The sequence below is a fragment of the Pseudorasbora parva genome, chromosome 9 (assembly GCF_024679245.1).
Source record: "Pseudorasbora parva isolate DD20220531a chromosome 9, ASM2467924v1, whole genome shotgun sequence".
Taxonomy (NCBI): domain Eukaryota; kingdom Metazoa; phylum Chordata; class Actinopteri; order Cypriniformes; family Gobionidae; genus Pseudorasbora; species Pseudorasbora parva.
In genome coordinates, this window is record NC_090180.1 from 13,180,641 (window position 1) to 13,199,873 (window position 19,233).

Sequence of the window (19,233 nt, forward strand, 5' to 3'; positions counted from 1 at the left end):
TTTGTACAAAATAAAATCCCAAGGTCAAAGGTTTAATGTCTACATCTTAAACACAGAGGAAGTCTTATTTTAAATGAAATGTCACCCTGTATTATGAGAGAGACCCATAATACTTAAAAGCTAAATGCCCAAGAGATGATTTAAGTGACACTTGACTGAGTTTATTACTGTAAAATGGGTACAAGCTGAGACATGAAGAGGCAGATTGGTGCTGAGCTGGAAAAGCATGAAATTCTAGCAGCGTTTCAGCTTCTGAAAAATCCTTTTCATTAAAGGCAACTGTTTTCACTTTAAAGTTTTGTTTAGTATAACAAGCTAATTCTTATATTTGGCAGAATTATTAATGTAAATCTTTTTTTTAATGTAAATGCTGGTCTTTTTAAATGTTCTATTCATCAATTGATAAAATAAATTGTAATAATAATTCACAATATCAATGTTTTTACTGTACACAATCAAATAAATTAAGCCTTGGTGAGCATAAAAAACCTCTAACAAAAATGTGTCAAAAGTCTTACCGACCCCAAAATTTAGAACGATGGTGTATCAGTGATATTAGAAGCTCTTAATGTAGCTGCTTTTTTGAAGTGAAATTACAAGAAAGGTACAGCCAAATCCTGTCTGGATGTTCCAAAAGGCCTTATTGTCTCAATTATCAAGAACAGAAAGCTACATAAATCACTCTGACAAGGACTGAAAGATTGCGCCTCAAACTCTCAGCATGCAAGATTTGTGACAGAAGCAAAATCAAGGCCAAGATTGTTTTGTGGAATATACAAAGTTCGGTCTGACTTTATATTAACTAGCTTTAACTACTACATATATTTAACATTAAAATTAATCATTTGATACAATGCTCTTACTGTGTTCATACATGTTTTTAGTTGTACTTATGTAAATACCTGCATGTAATTACATCTATAATTAGACTGTTAAAACACTTTCCTTACACCTTAACCCAGCCTGAAACCTACCCATTCAACTAAACCTGCCCGTTACCTTTCCCATATCCCACCTCAATAGCAGCAAGTGTTTTAAAATACAATATGAACACAATAAGTATGATGTGCTTATTTTTTATAGGCCTATAGTTAAAGGTAGCCTAGAAATCTAGACGCACCCTAGCGGCAGCAAATCTAATCTAACGTGAGTGTTGTCTACCAACTCTCAATACCGTTCTGAGCTGTAAAAGCCAAACTCTGGTCAGGCCAATCACATCATGCATAGAGTCGGTGGGCGGGGCTTAACATAATGACGGCCGAGTTGCGCTTGCGTGCTTCTAGTAAACACAGAAACTGGCGAACGGCGGTCTTTCGAATCTGCTTTGACCGCGACTCTGGAAGATTTGGAGTTAAGCTTTTCTCTGAGAAAAGAACGGCACTTAAGTCATTCTTAAGAAGGGAAGATGTGTTCAGAGTTTTACCGACCAGATACGGCGAAAGTTTAATCTGTCAACTAGCTCCGCTTCACCTTCGTTGCTCTGGCACGTCGCGCAGAGGGAGTTTGAAAGACAACCGTTTATCCCGTCCCTCGGATTGAGCCCTGTCAATGGCTTGTCAGGCTAAGTTAAAGGTGCACTATGTAGTATTTTTGCAGTAAAATATCCAAAACCCACTAGGCCAGTGTTATATATTTTGTTCAGTTGAGTACTTAAAATATCCCAAATGTTTCCAACTATTTGTAAATTGTGAGAAAATTGCTATTTTAACCAAGGAACCGGGACGTCTGAGGGAGTCGCCTGTCAATTGCGTCATATCTGCATTACCCTCGGTTTCCGGTTTTATTTAGCAGAAGCGCTTTACTCTTAGCAGTGTGAACAAGTATCACAGCAGCCGCTGAGTAACGCCATAACATCATTTTAAATACACTTACTGTAAATGTATCTAATATGATAAACAGAGCTGTGTTACCTCATACTCATGAAAAAGCCCGGAAAAGCGGAAATAGCGATGGCATCTGTGTCCCGTCATAATAAAAGTCCCGCTGCTCAAGAGGCGTGTGTTGTTCATCTCATTAACAATCGCACCGGCAGCCTTGCTCAGCTCCACAACACTTGTTCCTGCTCTGCTTCATACTACAGTAACGTTAATAACCGCATCCACCAACACCGAGTTAAATTAGTTAAAGTATGGCACACAAAAGAGTCATAATTGAGCTCACAATTCAAGGTTTTATGGTCAAATTAAATACAAATTAAATCAATATGTATGGCACACATCTAACAACATGCAAAAACAGAAACCAAGAATTGTTATGAATCCTTCACTACCAAAACCAAACCAAACAGAAGAACAATATGCAAGGGATGTGTGATGGTTGTTCTTAACAGCTAAATTGCCCAATGTTCTAAAGCCCTGGGTGACGTTGAATTTGTGGGACCGTTGTGTAGTCCGTTTATAACCTACCTTTTAATTTCTGGCAATTCGTGCAGTACAATAATCGTGTAGCCCTATTTCCTATGCTATTAATATTATGCAAGATGTCTATTATCCAGTTTAAATTCACCAAACGCTATTTGAATAGGTGGAATTTACAGGCTTTGATTCTCTGGATCAAATGGCCTTATCTTGCTGAACATAACTACAGGAAAGAAGTGAACATATAAAATCCAGAAATAATAACACTTATGTTGGAAGGTTTAACCAAAAAGTAAGATTTTTGGATTAGAATATCCTCGATTACCGATTTTATTTTGTAGAAACCATTAAAACACCAAAGATGCTTTAATATATTATGTTTTATTAGACAGGTGAGCAACTGTTTGGATACATTCATCGACAACGAATCATTGTCATAGCTCAACACAGTTAGTCTTATTGTTTAAATCTGGTTTTCTTGATTTACCGCAAGTACCATGTTTCACCATGCCTAATCTCGATCTAGTTTGCAGTGTGCAGCGAGTGTCTAACAAGCCACGATTCCACCGCAGGAACTTTCCCCAGGAACTAGGGACTTTGGGGTGGTACTCGGTGTGTTTTGGAAAGTCGTGCACAGCCCTACATCACTGGACTAATCTTCATGGCACTTTAGACCACATTGGAAACACAGATGGAAACAACGGGTTCTGGGGGGAAACAGAGTTCCTGGGGCAAATTGTCCAGGGTAATTTTGGTGGAAACTGTAATTTGGCTATAATAACCACCGAGCGAATGCATGAGTAGCGTTATAACATAACTTTCAACACACTCAAATGCATCTAATATGATAAAACAGCACTGCATTACCCCACATACGCTTGACTGGGAGAAGCGGAAGCGTTCATCTGTGGCATAATAAAAGCTCCACTGCTCTCGAGCTGTGTGTAGTGCTTGTCTCTCATTAGCAATCACTTCAGCAGTTTCGTTCCGCTCCAACAGCTTTCAGCCCCACCCTGCTTCATACTACAGTAACGCTAATAAATCTTTAATACATTAGCCCATCCATGAATATGATTTCTGCCCAAGTTCTGTCGGATTCTTTTCCACTGACTGTTAGAGGTGGAGACTCCCATAATTCCGCAAAATTAAGGTTTCAAACTACGTCTTTGTTTTGAATAAGTGACCTCTAGTGGCGAAAATTACATTTTGTGCATTTAAATTTACATCCTTAGTGCCAACAAAATAAAATCAAGTTTACGTTACAGCATAAACTGACAAGCACCTGGGAACAAGCATTCAGAATGACTATATGAACCACCAATTCATTTCTACTAAATGAAAAATTTGACGCATCAACGTTAGGAAATATTTCAAATATTTCAAACAAATTCAGAACTACTGGTGCAACAATGAGTGGTAAAAAATCAGGACTAATAATTGCATTAACTAAGACGCCTGATTAAAGCAACACAACACACAGTAGATCTTCTGTTCATGGTGTCAGGACAGCGCACCAAGCCCGACCATCTGCAGACACTACACCTTCAATGCATTGCACAACACCTTAGCAATATCCAACATGTTAAGGCACAGCCTCTACAGGGGTAAAGGCAGATAGGCTGTTGGCAGCACATGAAGAAAATGTACAATAAGTCTTGATGGTGCATGCTTGATCCTCAATGATGATTACATCAAACCTAGGCTGAATGACGCTTAGTAGGATTAAATTCAAATGAATGAATCCTCCTATTAAATGGAACATGTCCGATCTAACAGTACTGTGCATATATTAGACAATGAGCTCAAAGTATTTCACTGCAGCAGCATTAAAATGATCTAAATGAACTGAATCCATATGAATTTGGTGTTTTCAGGTTCATCCATCTCTGAATCAAAAAAAAAAAAAGAAGACTGAACATACCTGTGGAAGTACTGCAATCGGGCTTAATCTCTGGAGACAAACAAAAAGGAAACATACAAGAAAGTTTCAAGGTGTGTTTTGAATTAAAGGACAAACAATTCTGAACAAAACATAAGCAAGGCATGCACTGGCTTTAGGCAAATTGCTGACGAACATAAACCACAAGGAACTGGTATGGCACAGCTGGAACAATAATTAGATATTTACTGTTTAATTAGGGTGAGGTAAACAAGATGTTATTCATGCACAGCCCATACCTTTAAAGTATTATGACTTATTTTGAGGTAAAACAGGTCTCTTACAATGAAATTAGTTTTAAAGCCTACTATATTTAAACGTAACGATACCAAATAAACATTAAACAGAAAAGGCGAACCCATGGTGCTTGTTAAAAGCTACTGTTTCTTTGTGCGACTTTTGTTCAGTTATAAATGTCTTAATAAATATATGCCTTTGTTTGATCTACTGGCCATCCATATGGTTCTCCACCATTAAAAAAAATCCTGCTGTGCTTTAAAGTCGTTGTCCACTCTTTAACCAATCTAAACAAATAAAACCAGTTCAAGGTTGTGCTGTGACCTCTGACCTAAGGTGGCCGGCTACGTTTCATTGAAATACTGAAAATAGTAAAGATTTTAGGTACCGTATTTATATCTTCTTTCAAGTTCTCAAATTTTATCCAACTATATTAGGAAGCCATTCCTAATTGAAATGATAGTCTACTAAAAATCCTAATACAAACTGCAGTCTTTTATTCCTTAAATAAACAAATTTGTTGGTGATGTTTGGACATGCAGAGGTTCTTTAGCTACACCTTGTTTAAAATAAAAGATGCTAAACCCCAGGTAACCCCTATAGGCCATAAACCTTGAGAAGTTCCTGTGATTTACAGCTGTAACATTCATGGAAATGTTCAAATGGCAGCAGTTCAAAGGGTGGTAGAGGGGATAGTGCATGGATGCAGTCCGCCAGCCATTACAGACGTTTCAGTGCCCTGAGAAAAACACTCCAGTGATGGAACAGGTTCAAGGATTTGGCTGCATTTTTCCAGGCAAATATGTAGCATACAAAAAAAAAAAAAAAAGCCTAATCGATCTGAAAATCAAGTGTTGCTTAATTGGAAATGGCTTGTCGTTTGTATTTTGACTTTTGAATTAACTTCTTAGGCTCAAAGAGATCAGATCAGCCATGATTTAATCAAGGGCATATAGTAATCAATACAATTACAGCTAATGCTAACCATTTTTGGGATAATCCTTATTTTACACAACAACTTTTCAGTGAACATCCAATGGCCGGAGTGATGATGATGTCACACCTTTCAACTGCAACATACCATATTAATTGGGGTATAACAGGGGTGTGATTGAGGGGAAGGGGTGAATAGTTAAAAACTGACGAGTTTAACAGACCCTTGGGTTGAGAGTCTGACTCTTCTCCAATCAAATCAATTTCAGACTAGAAGTGAAGCATATCTTCCCCATCTGTTATGAACTAGAACATATTGTAGTCTAGATCAGCGGTTCTCAACCAGGAGGCCTCAGTAAATAATAAAACAAGCAACATTTAGCTATATTAACAATACAAATGCAAAACAAAACAAAAATGGAGCACAAAATTAAAGTGGCATTATATTTTTAAATGTAGGCTATTACTTGCTTTTGACATTAGAAATACCAGATCAATCAGCTAAGATAGGAAAGCCTTTGAATATTGTTTTGGATATTGGGAGCTTGCACTGTAAACCCTAAATCTCAAAATAATGAGTTGGTTTGAGTAGAGCCAACTCAAATTATACAAATTAGTTGAAACAAATGAACTTTTATGAGTATTTAAAAATTTCTTTATTTTCCTTTGAGCTCTCAGAACTGACACATTTTAATTAATCTGAATGGTTTCATTGTTTTGAGTTTTATGAACTTTCTTATTTATTTCTATTTGCCAGCATGCTTTACCATGACACTCAAAAAGTACAGTAATGCCAAATATTAACGTAAATTGGGAGATTTAGCGTTTGTTTCTTTATGCTAGCTTAGAAGAGTTTCTGTTTGTTTAAAAAAAATGTTGAGAACCACTGCTTTAGATAGTATTACAAAAGCAGAAAAACTGTCATGTACAGTACATGCAAAACATGCTTCCTCTCTAAATATGGCTTCATTAAGTTCATATAGTATTTTTTATACAATAGAAAAAAAGAGTAAAATACATTTCTGCCAATATGGGTAAGAAACATTTATTTAGGCTACTTCAAAGCGGGAAAAGTGTATTCTTCTTACCCCACTGGCAGTTGTTTCATCTTGTTTTAAGCTTAAAGTCAGTTAATTTTGATGAGACTTAATATCTTTTTGCTTCTTATCTTGATTTAATAATATTTATATATTTGTACTGTAAAACAAAACTAAAATAAGAGAAAAAAGGTGTAGATTCATGTCAATTTAAATGTTAATTATGCGTCAATTACCCAAAGGAAACATTATATTGATTTTTACGTAATTAAAATAATCCCCATGCAGAAAATCATTACTGTCAACAACTATGGGGTTGACTTTAATGCTTATTTCTTCAAATTGTGCTTTCAAACATGCAACATGCCTTACCTGACACAACTTCAATACTGTCCAGCAAAATATGTAGGCGGAGAGGGAAAACTTAGCCCTCATATATCGCTCCGGTAAGCAGGCGAGATGCATCTGCACCTCATCCAGTCCCCCGTCTCCAGAAGGCTCTAGTTCACAGCCCTGCGTCCCAGTACCGTTCCCAGCGTCCTCCTCTTCCATGTTTACAAGGATTTCAACAAAATTAAAAGTTCTTTAAAGCAGGCGAAACGGTACCTGTACCTGTCTGCTTCATGGTTGTTGTTAAGTCATCTGAATGTCACAGAAGGCAAGGCTCTTGCACAGTGCATGACATTTGTGAGCACGTTACTCAACCGCGGGTGATAGTGCAATGTTTATTTTATCGCTGTCAGTAGTTAACGACACATTTTCTAGCTCCGCGAAACGTACTTGTGACGGTGTATAAAAAGCAGGGCAAAAGTCTCTGTGGTGTGGTATAACAAATTCCAGCGTCCCACGTTGCTTGTCGGTGCAGTCAGGGGGAGAGGAGGCAGAGTTTTAGATGCAACACCTCCTCCATCTAACGTACACCGTCAACGAGCGACGCGACGAGACAAACCAGAACGCGCCCATCAAGAACAACGAATCTGTGTACATTGCGAGCGTTCGAGCGTGAATTGTAGCTGGAATTCTGACGTCAACGCCCAATGAACCAATCAAAGATTTCGACACGCCAAACAAAAACACTCATATTAAACTCAACAAACGTGTTAATGTGGAAGTAGATCTAAGGTTGAATCTCTCAAAGAAATGCGCGCTTTTTAAAACCCATTCTTATTAATCTAATATAGTGTATCAGATTATCTACGCATGCTCACTTGCACTGTAAACAACTTAATTATAGACTGCAGTGAATTATATGAGGTATATTGGTATTTTTAGCATTATTTTACAATGATAGGTGTTTTAAATTGTTCTGTTATAAGTTTCTCCACAATACCAAAAAGCAGTATGCTGCCTATCCAGGACCCTCATCCCGACCATGATCCCGACAGGGACCCCAAAATAACACTTTGATAACCTTTATATAAAACATTAAATATTATTATTACATAGAACAGCTTGAGATCATCAAAGTTAATGTTCCCTCAGATAGTGAGAGATGCCATTGCCATGAATGGAAAAAAAAAAAAAGTAACCTCTTTATTGTATATTATGACGTTATTTTGTAATGCATTTTCAATGGCCCTAGCAAACAGTCGTTTTTACAGCCACATTCAATCCCAGACTTGGTGATGTGATTTTGTCTTAAAGCACAGCCGGCGCCAGGCCTGACACAGGGCTCTGTTCGGTTACTATTGTTTGCTTTGCTATTGTTCTGTCTATTAAGCAATGTCTGAGCTTCAGTCAATACATACAGTGCTGACACCTCAGCTCATCTGCTTTGGAAAAGAGCCAACATCTGAGTTTGAATATCAACCATTAGCACGATAAATACAAAAATAAATGAATGTAATAATTGATATACAGATGGATTATAAATAGGATTTTATTAATACTCGGTGACAAAGGCAAGCACATGAATATAAATATTGCACAGAACTATGATAATTGTCAGCTGCCCTGTCTTGAAAATAATATAATGGCACTAAAAGGTGACAAAATAACCTTTTTAAAGGGATGGTTCACCCAAAAATGCCATCCTAGGCATTCTTCTTCTTTCAGACGAATACAGCCAGTTATATTAAAAAATGTCCTGGCTAATCCAAGCATTATAATGGCAGTGAATGGCAGCCCAAAAAAGTGCATCCATCCATTATAAAAGTAATCTACACAGCTCCGGGGGGGTTCAGAGAGGCCTTCTGAAGTGAAGCCATGCATTTGTGTAAGAAAAATATCCATATTCAACATGTTATAGAGTAAAATGTTCAGCTTTTGGCAGACCACCTTCTGTATTTAACTTACGAATACTACGTAAGTGTAATGCCTCTCGCAGTTCAAAACACTTACGCTACGTCTGATGCCATCGTTGTGCCAGGTACGCTTTTGAATGTCATATACACCTAGGATGACTTGAGGGTTAGTAAATCATGGGCTAATTGTCATTTTTGGGTGAACTAACCCTTTAAAGCTACACTGTGTAACTTTTTTAGTTTATTCTTAGCTAAAAACAATTAGTTCTTTCAAAAATATATGTGCTCATTAATGTATATTTACTTATTTTGAGTAATAAAGTATTCTCGTAAGTTTATAATATGACACTGAAAATACATACGGGTGAGGGGTTCGAATGCTGGTCGCCATGTTGCCCCTCCATCTTGAAAGTACATTAGCCAAAGAGGGACATACCCATAAATTCAAGCTTTGTGTTTCGCATTTTAACACTCAATGGCACCGTGTCGAATGTGAAGAGGGGAATTGCCATGTTAAGCTTGGACTAAATCGGCCACCCTAGGAGTTAAAACGAACAGAAACTATTATTCACTGGATGGTCATATACCTTTTCACCGCTAGATGGGGGAAAATATCACACAGTGTAGCTTTAAAGCCCCTCACCTGTGTATTTTCAATGGCATATTATAAACTTACGAGAATACTTTATTACTTGAAAGAAGTAAATATACATTAATAAGCGCACATATTTTTGGAAGAACTAAGTGTTTTTTAGCTAAGAATAAACTAAAAAAGTTACACAGTGTAGCTTTAATACTCCATTCCAACAATATATGCACTTAACATAGTTTGTATAGCCTACCAAATCATGCAACACATTCATTTTGCAATATATTCATTTATATTGTTAGGATATTGTCAGTCTTTCATGCTTTTATCTGTTATCTAATTCTAATTGGATTTTGACAGCTTATCCTGAGAAGTAATATAATTACATCTTTACGAGAAATACTAAAGATCTAACAATTAAATTGCCCCAATTTAAGTATCAAATCAAATGAAAACAAATAAGCTATCTGAAAAGCTTCTGTTCAATGCTTACATTTTTAATGCTTTTATTAAGGATTATAATTGCCTTCATTACTGACACCAACCCTGTGCCAGATGTTGTTATGGTTGATGCTGATCTAATGAAAAACAGGTTGAGGCCCTGAAATATAATACTTTACTAATAGCTGCTAAGGTTTTAGCAGAAAGAGTTTCTTCGAAATTGGCTTACTTTTGTTTAGAGCTAGGATTGCATGCACGCACATACAGACCATTTCTGAAGGTGCCATTTCTTTGGTATCCAACTTAGATTTTATCCTTTCAAAATATGAATTTTTGCTTTATTCATATATACATTCATCACTATTAAGAGAATAATAATGGGCCAAAGGTAAGTTCAATGTTAACAGATATCCATCCCAGTATAGATGTTTAAGCAGATAACTGTCTGTTCAAAGATAGATGTGCAGACATATATAGATTAATAGTCATACCAGGGGTTGTTTTTCTGGGAATTCTGTTCAATAACAACCTCAGCTGGACTTTTGCGGTCTAGGTTTAGTTGTTGAGTTGAAGTATTTACCAAGTTAAAAAAAAGGGGGCCAAACTGGCAGAATTACATTCCAAAATGGACAAAGACGACAAGTAAAAGTGCCACCTGCCTTCTTTGTGAAGAGGCCTACTATATGTATGAATAGAGCCTTTTTTGGTTGCACTCATCAATTCTGGTCACATCACCCAGATCAGAGGCATTCTTTCAAAGAGCTACTTTACCTCATTTATTCACTGATACACAATTATCCGTCTCTGTTTTGAACTCTAATTGGACAAATGAAAATGCAAAGTTGATTCCATTGCTGTCTCCAGCTGTCCCAATCCTTTAAAGAAATTGTCTTTTTGTCTTTAAAACTCTAGAATAGAGCTTTTCAAATAGCTTGTCAGATATGCAAAAACAACCTAAGTATAACTTCCCACAATGTACTTTAAATTCGGTAAGTGAGTTTTCTCTATTAAGACAACAGTTTAAAATGTGTCCGTTGGACATTAATAAAGTGGTACTATAGTTATTGCACTAGTATATACTGTCATTGATCCTTGGTTTAAAACCCCCAGCAAACTTGCAATAAAAAATAGCAGTGATTGCAGAAAAGGTACGGAGAGAGAAAAACACTGATACGACAGGTTTCAGACAAATGTTACTTCTCCAACAAACTGATCAACAGACCTGTTGTTTTTCCAGGCTGACAATGTTGCTGAGTTGACAGTAAAATGAGCAAACATGTCAGATTTTCTTGAGGATGAAAGATAGAGACTTTGACAGCTGGTGGAGAAGTCAGCTGCCCGCAGGGCTGAGGTACTGGACGGAAGAAACGAGGTTTAAGAAAGGATCCAGAAAATCAGAATCTGTACAGTAAAAATGAGAAAACAAACATGTTAATGTGGAAATAGATCAAGGGGTGAATCTCACCAAGAAAGGCAGAAGAATTATAAAAAATAAAAATAAAAAAACTCTAAAAACCCCATTCTTAGTGTATAAAATCACCCTGACCTATTTTATATGTGATCATAAATGTAATGCAGTACAACAAATATATTGATGTACATGTATAACTAAATTTGCACTTCTTCAATTTTAAATTTAAAAACAAAATTACGACCCATTACAATTTGATTACAAATTTGTGCAAATTACATTGAGAAATTAGACAGGACAGTTCTATTAATGTATATATATATATATATATATATATATATATATATATATATATATATATATATATATATATATATATATATATATATATATACATATATATATATATATACATATATATATATATATATATATATATATATATATATATATGTATATATATGTATATTTTAAGATTCTCAGTTTTAGGATGTTGAATATGATGCTGTAACAGTTTTCATGAAAATTCAGGCTGTGATTCTACAATTATTCAAAATCTAACAACTTAGTTCACTTTCAACATCTGAAGACAAATTATAACTCATTTCACTGCAAATTATTTGAAGCAGCTGCACCAGATAAATTACTATACTTTGAGACAAATTATTGTTTTATGCAAGCATCAAGGGTTTACAGTTCCAGCAGTGCAATCCATTTCCTTTCCATCCTAGTGTCCAGCACGAAAAGCTAATTCCACCCCTCAATATTGACACAGTTCACCATTGTGTCCCACATCACTGGACTAAATCGTCCGCAGAGTCATGGACCAAACTAACAGCATGAGGCTTATTCCCTAAGCCAGAAAACAGAACAGAGTCCTGTTCAGCATCACCTCTCTCAATGGGTAGCAGTCAGCCAGCTCTATACATCTGCTCTGTAGTGGCTCCCGGGTTGCTAAGAACACTCCCAGGAGCACACTGATGGATTATAGACTAGTCAAAGCCAACATGAACCCCTTCCCCTCTGGCTGCAAGCCGAAACTGCTGGAGAGCAGCATCAGATGAGACACGCATGCATAAAAAATGTCCTGCTCTGATGAAGGATAATGTATGAGGAAATACAGACAGGCTTAGTCTAAATTTGGTGAAGAAATGCAGGTGGTTTAAGCATTCTGTTCAAGCTCACACTGGGTTTTCTGTAATCATGCATAGGTTATCAAATGTCTACTGCCACATAGTGGCCAATCTGTACTTTTGCAGTGCAAAAATAAAACAGTTTCATCTGTAATCCTCTCTTTCTTATCAAGGTTAATTAAAAACAAACATGTCCACTTCTACTAACACATAATAAAACATGTCAAGCTGAACCATGCCTCCCAGTGTGTTGCAAATCACTCGTGGCTTAGATTGAATATACGCTTTCATATTTTCCAGATGCAAGAAAACAGCTGTCTGCTGTGCGAAGATCCACTGAGAGCTGAGCAGGAAATAAAAGTATGTCAATAGACCATTCACTACTCATGTTCAACCCTGTGACCATAAAATAACTATCCAAAACAATCCAAGCTATATGCCTCAGGCAGCATTCAAATGCATTTCCTGTTAAGGAAAAACAAGCTCCACATTTTTTTGTACACTGTACACTGCACAACCGTTCTTACAATAAGAAATGCACTAAAACCCACAAAAAAAGAGAACGTCCTGTCTCACACTCTCTTGATGCTGTCCTAGTTATTGTCTGTCACACTGGCATTGTTTTATTTGCTTATTTATCTTCTAAAATAGCTCTGTTAAGAACAGAAGCCGACTGAAGGTGGATAAAAAACTACTTTAGCCTGAATAAATGAGTTCAGATTTTTCTGGTACACAGACACAGTAGCCTTACTCAATTATTAACAAGCTATTAACAAGCTCCTCAAATTCCATTTACTTTCAGTTTCACAATTCTGATTTTAAATAATTAATTATCATAAGTCAGATGTTTTTATTTTAGAAATATAAGTCCTAATCACCAAAAACATCTAATAACGTCACGTATCATATTATGAAAGAATAAAATCCTAAATCAGAACATTACCACTTCATTTACACTCTCATACTGGTACGCTGCCAATATACTGACAGCTTTCCCATCTAAGTGCTGTTGCTATGGTTTCAAGATATCAGCTGAAATATATAACAAGACACAGATATGTAGGGAGGATATCTGACCTCGAAACACTAAAGCAGCTCTTCTACCCTTAGCGCCTATTCATTTATCCCAAATACTCTTGCCTACAGAACTACAGATGAAGCTGCTATGCAAGTCGAGGAACAAACCCCAATGTATATCAATGTATATTAGTAGACAGTGTGGGGATCTTTTTTGTGGTATAGTTTGCATGAGAATGCTAATAATAGACCAAATGACTAAAAACCTTTCCTCCCCTGAAATCCTAATTACATATTCAGTCCATCAATGCTCAGTGACGCACACACCAAACAAATGAGTCTTGGAGAACCTCTGCTGACACAGCTACAGCAGTATAATTCCCAGAAAGCCTTGAAACGCTGAGACACAAACACTTCCCCTGACACAAGCACAAAACAGTGACCCCTGCCTCCCTTATGGTGTAATTAAGAGATGTTTTAAAGGTTTTAAATCTGCAATATTATGCTTCTGCACAAAAATTACACTGAACTACATTGAACAAGCTTAAGCATGATAAAGATATAATCAATGTTATTCACTTCACCTGTCAGAGGTCATATATATATATATATATGACCTCTGAAAGGTGAAATGAATAACATTGATTATATATATATATATATATATATATATATATATATATATATATATATATATATATATATATATATATATATATAGTAAGGAAAATAAGTATTTAAACACCCTGCTATTTTGCAAGTTCTCCCACTTGGAAATCATATAGACACAGCATTACGCTCTGATGCAACCCTTGACAACCTGTACAGAACAGCCTGCCAATTTGGTCACCTCTTGCCATTTTTTCTGATTGAACTAAAGGAGAATATGCTTGCTCTGAGTATTGCTGCAAGCTATGTGAGAATTTTGACAGCAGGATGAAGGACTAAGTGACATGTTTTCTCAGAGGCATCACTAGCACAGGTGCTTCTCAAGCACCCCTACAGTCATTAATAATGAAACTTTATTCCGCTCTATTTTTCTTGCAGTAGATTACAATTATTTGGACAGCTACAAAGCAAGCAAATGCATAACGTAAATGTGTGCATTAATTTATACATGACAAGATGAAAAGTTCTTATCCACATTAAGAGTGTGAACACTTGCAATTGACTGCCTTGGAAATGTTTAATAAAAACATTAAAGAACTGGTTAGTCAACATGAAGAACTGTCAGTGTCCTTCAGTGAAACATCTAAAATAATATTTGTAATGCATTTCCAAAAATTATTGCATAATTGTAATTTAATATAAATTTATTTATTAAAATGTGTATTTTTTAAGATAGAACACTTAGAAATGCATTTTAAATATTTCTAAATATTTTAGATTGCATATTACACTGCTGTCACGGATGGATGGATGGATGGATGGATGGATGGATGGATGGATGGATGGATGGATGGATGGATGGATGGATGGATGGATGGATGGATGGATGGATGGATGGATGGATGGATGGATGGATGGATGGATGGATGGATGGATGGATGGATGGATGGATGGATGGATAGATAGATAGATAGATAGATAGATAGATAGATAGATAGATAGATAGATAGATAGATAGATAGATAGATAGATAGATAGATAGATAGATAGATAGATAGATAGATAGATAGATAGATAGATAGATAGATAGATAGATAGATAGAACAAATCTAGTACCTGTTTAATATGGGCTTTACTTCTTCATTCTGCATCTGCGTTCTACTTTCCTATCGCCAGGAAAGACACTGCATGATCCCTCATTATTCACAGCAGAATTCTTGCGATGATGTAACCAATGCTTCTTTTTGGCTGGATTTCTCTCTTCCATCATATTCAAATGGTGGACGTGGTGGTACTCTCCACAAGGAAACTCAGAAGAGGCAGAGACCATGAGAGGAAGAGATGTAGGCCTGGTAACTTGAGATATGTCTGTGTCTTCATATTCAACAGCACATGAACCATATGTTTCCAACACCAAATCATTGGAAGTATTAGTAGTGACAAAGCCAAGTCCCTCAGTCTCCAAAAGGGAAGGTTTCACATCTTCAGAAAAGCTAGACCTCCTCAAGCGACGTCTAGCATGCAAGGCTCTCTCGGTAGTTGCCACTGGCCTTCTCTTGTGTTTTGACTTAAGGTATTTTTGAGAGTGTCCTTTGTTCCTTTTTACCTCTTGCTCAGGTACAGGGACATCTCTTATGTCATAGCTTGAGTGAGTTTGAGTAAAGTTGATCTTCATAGAAGACAACTGACTAGCACACTGCTCGACAAGGGAAGCTATGCTGATGTCACTTCCTATCCTGCAGGTGCTGGCTGGGGATAGCAGATCTCTTGTTATTGGCTGCGGAGTTAAAGTGAACTTGGGAAGACTGGCACAGGCCCAAAGGTCTGAAGTTTTGATGTGCTCAATGAGAGACATACAAGAACGGCACAGGTGCAGATCTTTAGCTCCGTTTTTCAGGGAACTCTTGCAAGATTCACAAAGAGATTCCTTGTTTATGGCCAACACAAACAAAGACCTTGTCCCAGAGCCAGGGGAGCTTACCACCGGGGACTGCAAATCTCCACCTGGAGTCACGGGAGGGTCGACATTGAATATTCTGAAACACACACCACTTGTTGGGGTCTTGGGTTGACTTTCTGGAGAGGTCAAGGTTGACATCACTGTTTTTGTATCATATTTTGAGGGCAGAACACCAACACTTTGCTGACTTGGCTCGTTAAAATAAACTGTATTTCCTCTACCATTAACAGTTCTTGCCCCTCTTGGTGGTTTTCTAACCCTTGGTGACTGGCTTTTGTATCTCAGACACAAATCTCCTTCACCGCTACTCTGTGTAGATCTCAGTTGTGTTGGGTTGCTTTTGTCTGTCCTATGCTTCAGCCAGTTAACTATACCCATAGCCAGAGATATCTCAGTGTCGCAAAGCTTTAGTAAGCAATCTTTCCCCGTCCATTTACTTTCCAGGAGTTCTTGACCAACGAAGTCCCGAGTCAAAGGTGGGGCAAGATTTTCCTCTGATCCAACATGGAAGCTGTACATGGATAATGGATAATCACTGCACTGGCCAACAATGCTGTCTGTTAGGTCCATCTCATCATCAAAGATTGGGGTTATTTCTGTCTCACTGGGGTCACAGAATAGCTCATAAAGAGCATCTCCACTGTACGTGTCCCTAGGGATTTTGTTGGAATGCACTGGTGTGAGGGAACTTCTGCTGCATTCCTCAAAACCAGGAGACACATAATCACAGTAGCCCTCATCACTGGTGTTCCCCTGGTTGTCACTTTTAGGTGTTACCACCTCAGGATTAAGCTCCCTGATCTCAGACTCTACAGATTGGGGTGTTTTTGCTGTTACATCTTCAGACTTGGATGTTGAAGGAGATTTCATGAAAGGTGTTGTGGATTGTGTTGGATGTTCCATTGCGTTTGAGCTGTGCCCTAAATGCAAAGTTCTGTTTAGGGTTTCCCACAACCCAAACATGTCCAGGACCTCAGCATGAGCTGGAGAGGCCAGACACTCCTTACCTCCCTGGAAACCTGCAGTAGTAGGGCTTCGCCTCAGAGCTTCACAAGCAACTTTGTCATGTTCAGGGCTAAAGATGCCCTCAGGAGATACAAGATCATCAGCAAATATCTCACCACAACCAGCCTGAGATCCAAAGCTTTTTAATGAGGCAGCATCCTCACAGACATTAGCACAACATTCACTGGAAGAATCGGAGGGAGTCTCACTGAGATTATCATTGTACCTGCTTCTGGCAGGAGCACGTTCTCTGTGTCTGACTGTCTTCCTCGTCTGTTTCAATGTTGGAATATGTTCACCTGCAACATGGCATGGTGTACTCGGTGACGTAGCTTTCTCATGTTTGTGTCTTTTGTGAACAAACAAGTCCTTAATGGCCTTCCTAGGTTTCCTCAGGGAGATCCTCTTTTTAGGAATTGATTTGGCTATGCAGGGCACAAAGGGCACTTGAGGTGTTAGGTTACGGTAATCAATGATGTCATGACTGCTGCCAGAGGTATCCCTATTCTCACGTAGCAACCTTAGAGGCGCCTCGAATCCTGAAAAGCTGACACTGGTCACCAGCTTATGGTGATGGCGCCAGTTGGTCCCATCTTTGTATCCAGGGCTCTCAGCTTGCAGTCCCATTCCTCTCACGCAGTCATGGGTTCTGCTCTTTTTAACAGAGCCGCGGAGCCTTGCATGACCTTCTGAGAGTGTGTCACTAATCACTTCAGAGAGTATGTTCAGAGTGTCTGGCACAGGCAGTGAGGATGGGCTTTCATCAGTACTGAGTATATTCACAAATACATCATTCAAAGTGTTGCGAGATTTGTGCTCTTCAGGCCATTTACTTCCATGTACCTTACTTGACGTATTTGAATCCTCTGAAATATCTTCACTCTTTGACAGCTCCATGTTTTCAAATACATAACTGTAACTAGATGTGAGATAAATACATGATAAATATAGGGCAATAGGATATTTTCGTTTCTTTAACAGATCAATAATATTTCAATGAACCTACAATAAACACAGAAACTATAAAAAGTACGTAAGCACTACATCTTTTCAACCACAAACATTTTTTAATTCACAAATACTTAGTTGGCTGATAAAGTCTCTGGCTGCTAAAAGTGTGATCATCATTTTGGATGTCTATAATATTTTTTTTATTTTTTTATTTTTAATACCATTGATGCTTTTGAATCTACATTTTAAATTGGCTATGAATTTCGTGTGAATACAAATCCACAACAAATAATCTTCAAAACAAGTCCTGAACATTATTTCAGAAAATAACAATTTGGTCTTACCAGCTCAACATTCACGTGAAAATGATTTTAAATTGATTTCAAATAATTATAATGGTCCTTGACAAATGAAAGATTCCCTGCCTCACGGTGAAAACAAAACGGTAATAATGAAGTAAACAATGATTAAATATTACATTGAGGTGTGCTGGGTCAACTGTAATATTCGCATTTAAATCACTATTATAACATAACCTTTCTCAAATTTAATTACTACACCGTATCCTGTATCATTATTATAATATTATAGGCTAGTAACAAAAAAGGAATAATTGCTCCGCTCTGCATTGTTCTCAAAATTAAACACTTTAACTGTAAATCATATTTAATAACACAAGGACAGTATGGAGCTTATAAAATAGGTCACACATGTATATTATGACAAGCTTGAGCATTGTAGCTCTACAATTCGCAAAAAAACAATAACGGGGGGTACCAACGGCTCGAGCCAGTCGAAAATCCATTGATATTTATGGAAAGAACTCTTATTTTAACGTAACGTTACTCTGTCTACTGATGTGCAGCTCGTCGTTCATTTCTTCTGAGCAACGCCTTGAAATACACGTTTACCCTTCAACAAAACACCCTGGAATCTGATAAATAAACGAATTCCATTTGCGCGTCATTTCAACGCTGATTTTAATACATACCTGAAGCAGATTGTGGCAGAAGGCGTTTGGCGGGAGCTGGTGGTTCACACGCGCGTGACAAGAGGGGATGCTTTGGCTGTCAAAGCGCGTGTGAAGATAATTGCGTTAACCAATCAGAAGACACAAGAACCACTGCATCACTACTTACGGATAATAAGCCTGTATACAATGATAAGCGGAACATTGACATTCTCACTCTAGTTCTCGTTCTCACACACTGTGTACAGTAAGATATCACTAAAAGGCTTTCATGTGAAATTTAAAGCCACCAGCTCAGCTGAAAAGGGAATATTATTCAAAACACGATTTTAACACCCAGTAATTCAATTAAACCCACTGTGTACAAGCTGTTCAGTGTTAAAAGCTAATGCTTAGTGTAC

The 19,233-nt window shown here is 37.4% G+C and overlaps 1 protein-coding gene across 1 annotated transcript; it reads right to left on the reverse strand.

Moving 5' to 3' along the window:
• Window positions 1–8,366: 8,366 nt before the first annotated feature.
• Window positions 8,367–19,202, reverse strand: amer3 (APC membrane recruitment protein 3). The gene is made up of 3 exons (XM_067453989.1): window positions 18,854–19,202; window positions 15,063–17,830; window positions 8,367–11,177 (listed from the first exon to the last, which is right to left on the reverse strand). The coding sequence occupies exon 2, from the start codon at window positions 17,806–17,808 to the stop codon at window positions 15,079–15,081; it is 2,730 nt and encodes a 909-aa protein (XP_067310090.1). The 5' UTR covers window positions 17,809–17,830; window positions 18,854–19,202; the 3' UTR covers window positions 8,367–11,177; window positions 15,063–15,078.
• Between the last annotated feature and the right edge of the window lie 31 nt (window positions 19,203–19,233).

Coding starts and splice junctions, on each gene's coding strand:
- amer3 (XM_067453989.1), bottom strand. CDS start 17,808: ATGGAGCTGTCAAAGAGTGAAGATATTTCAGAGGATTCAAATACGTCA.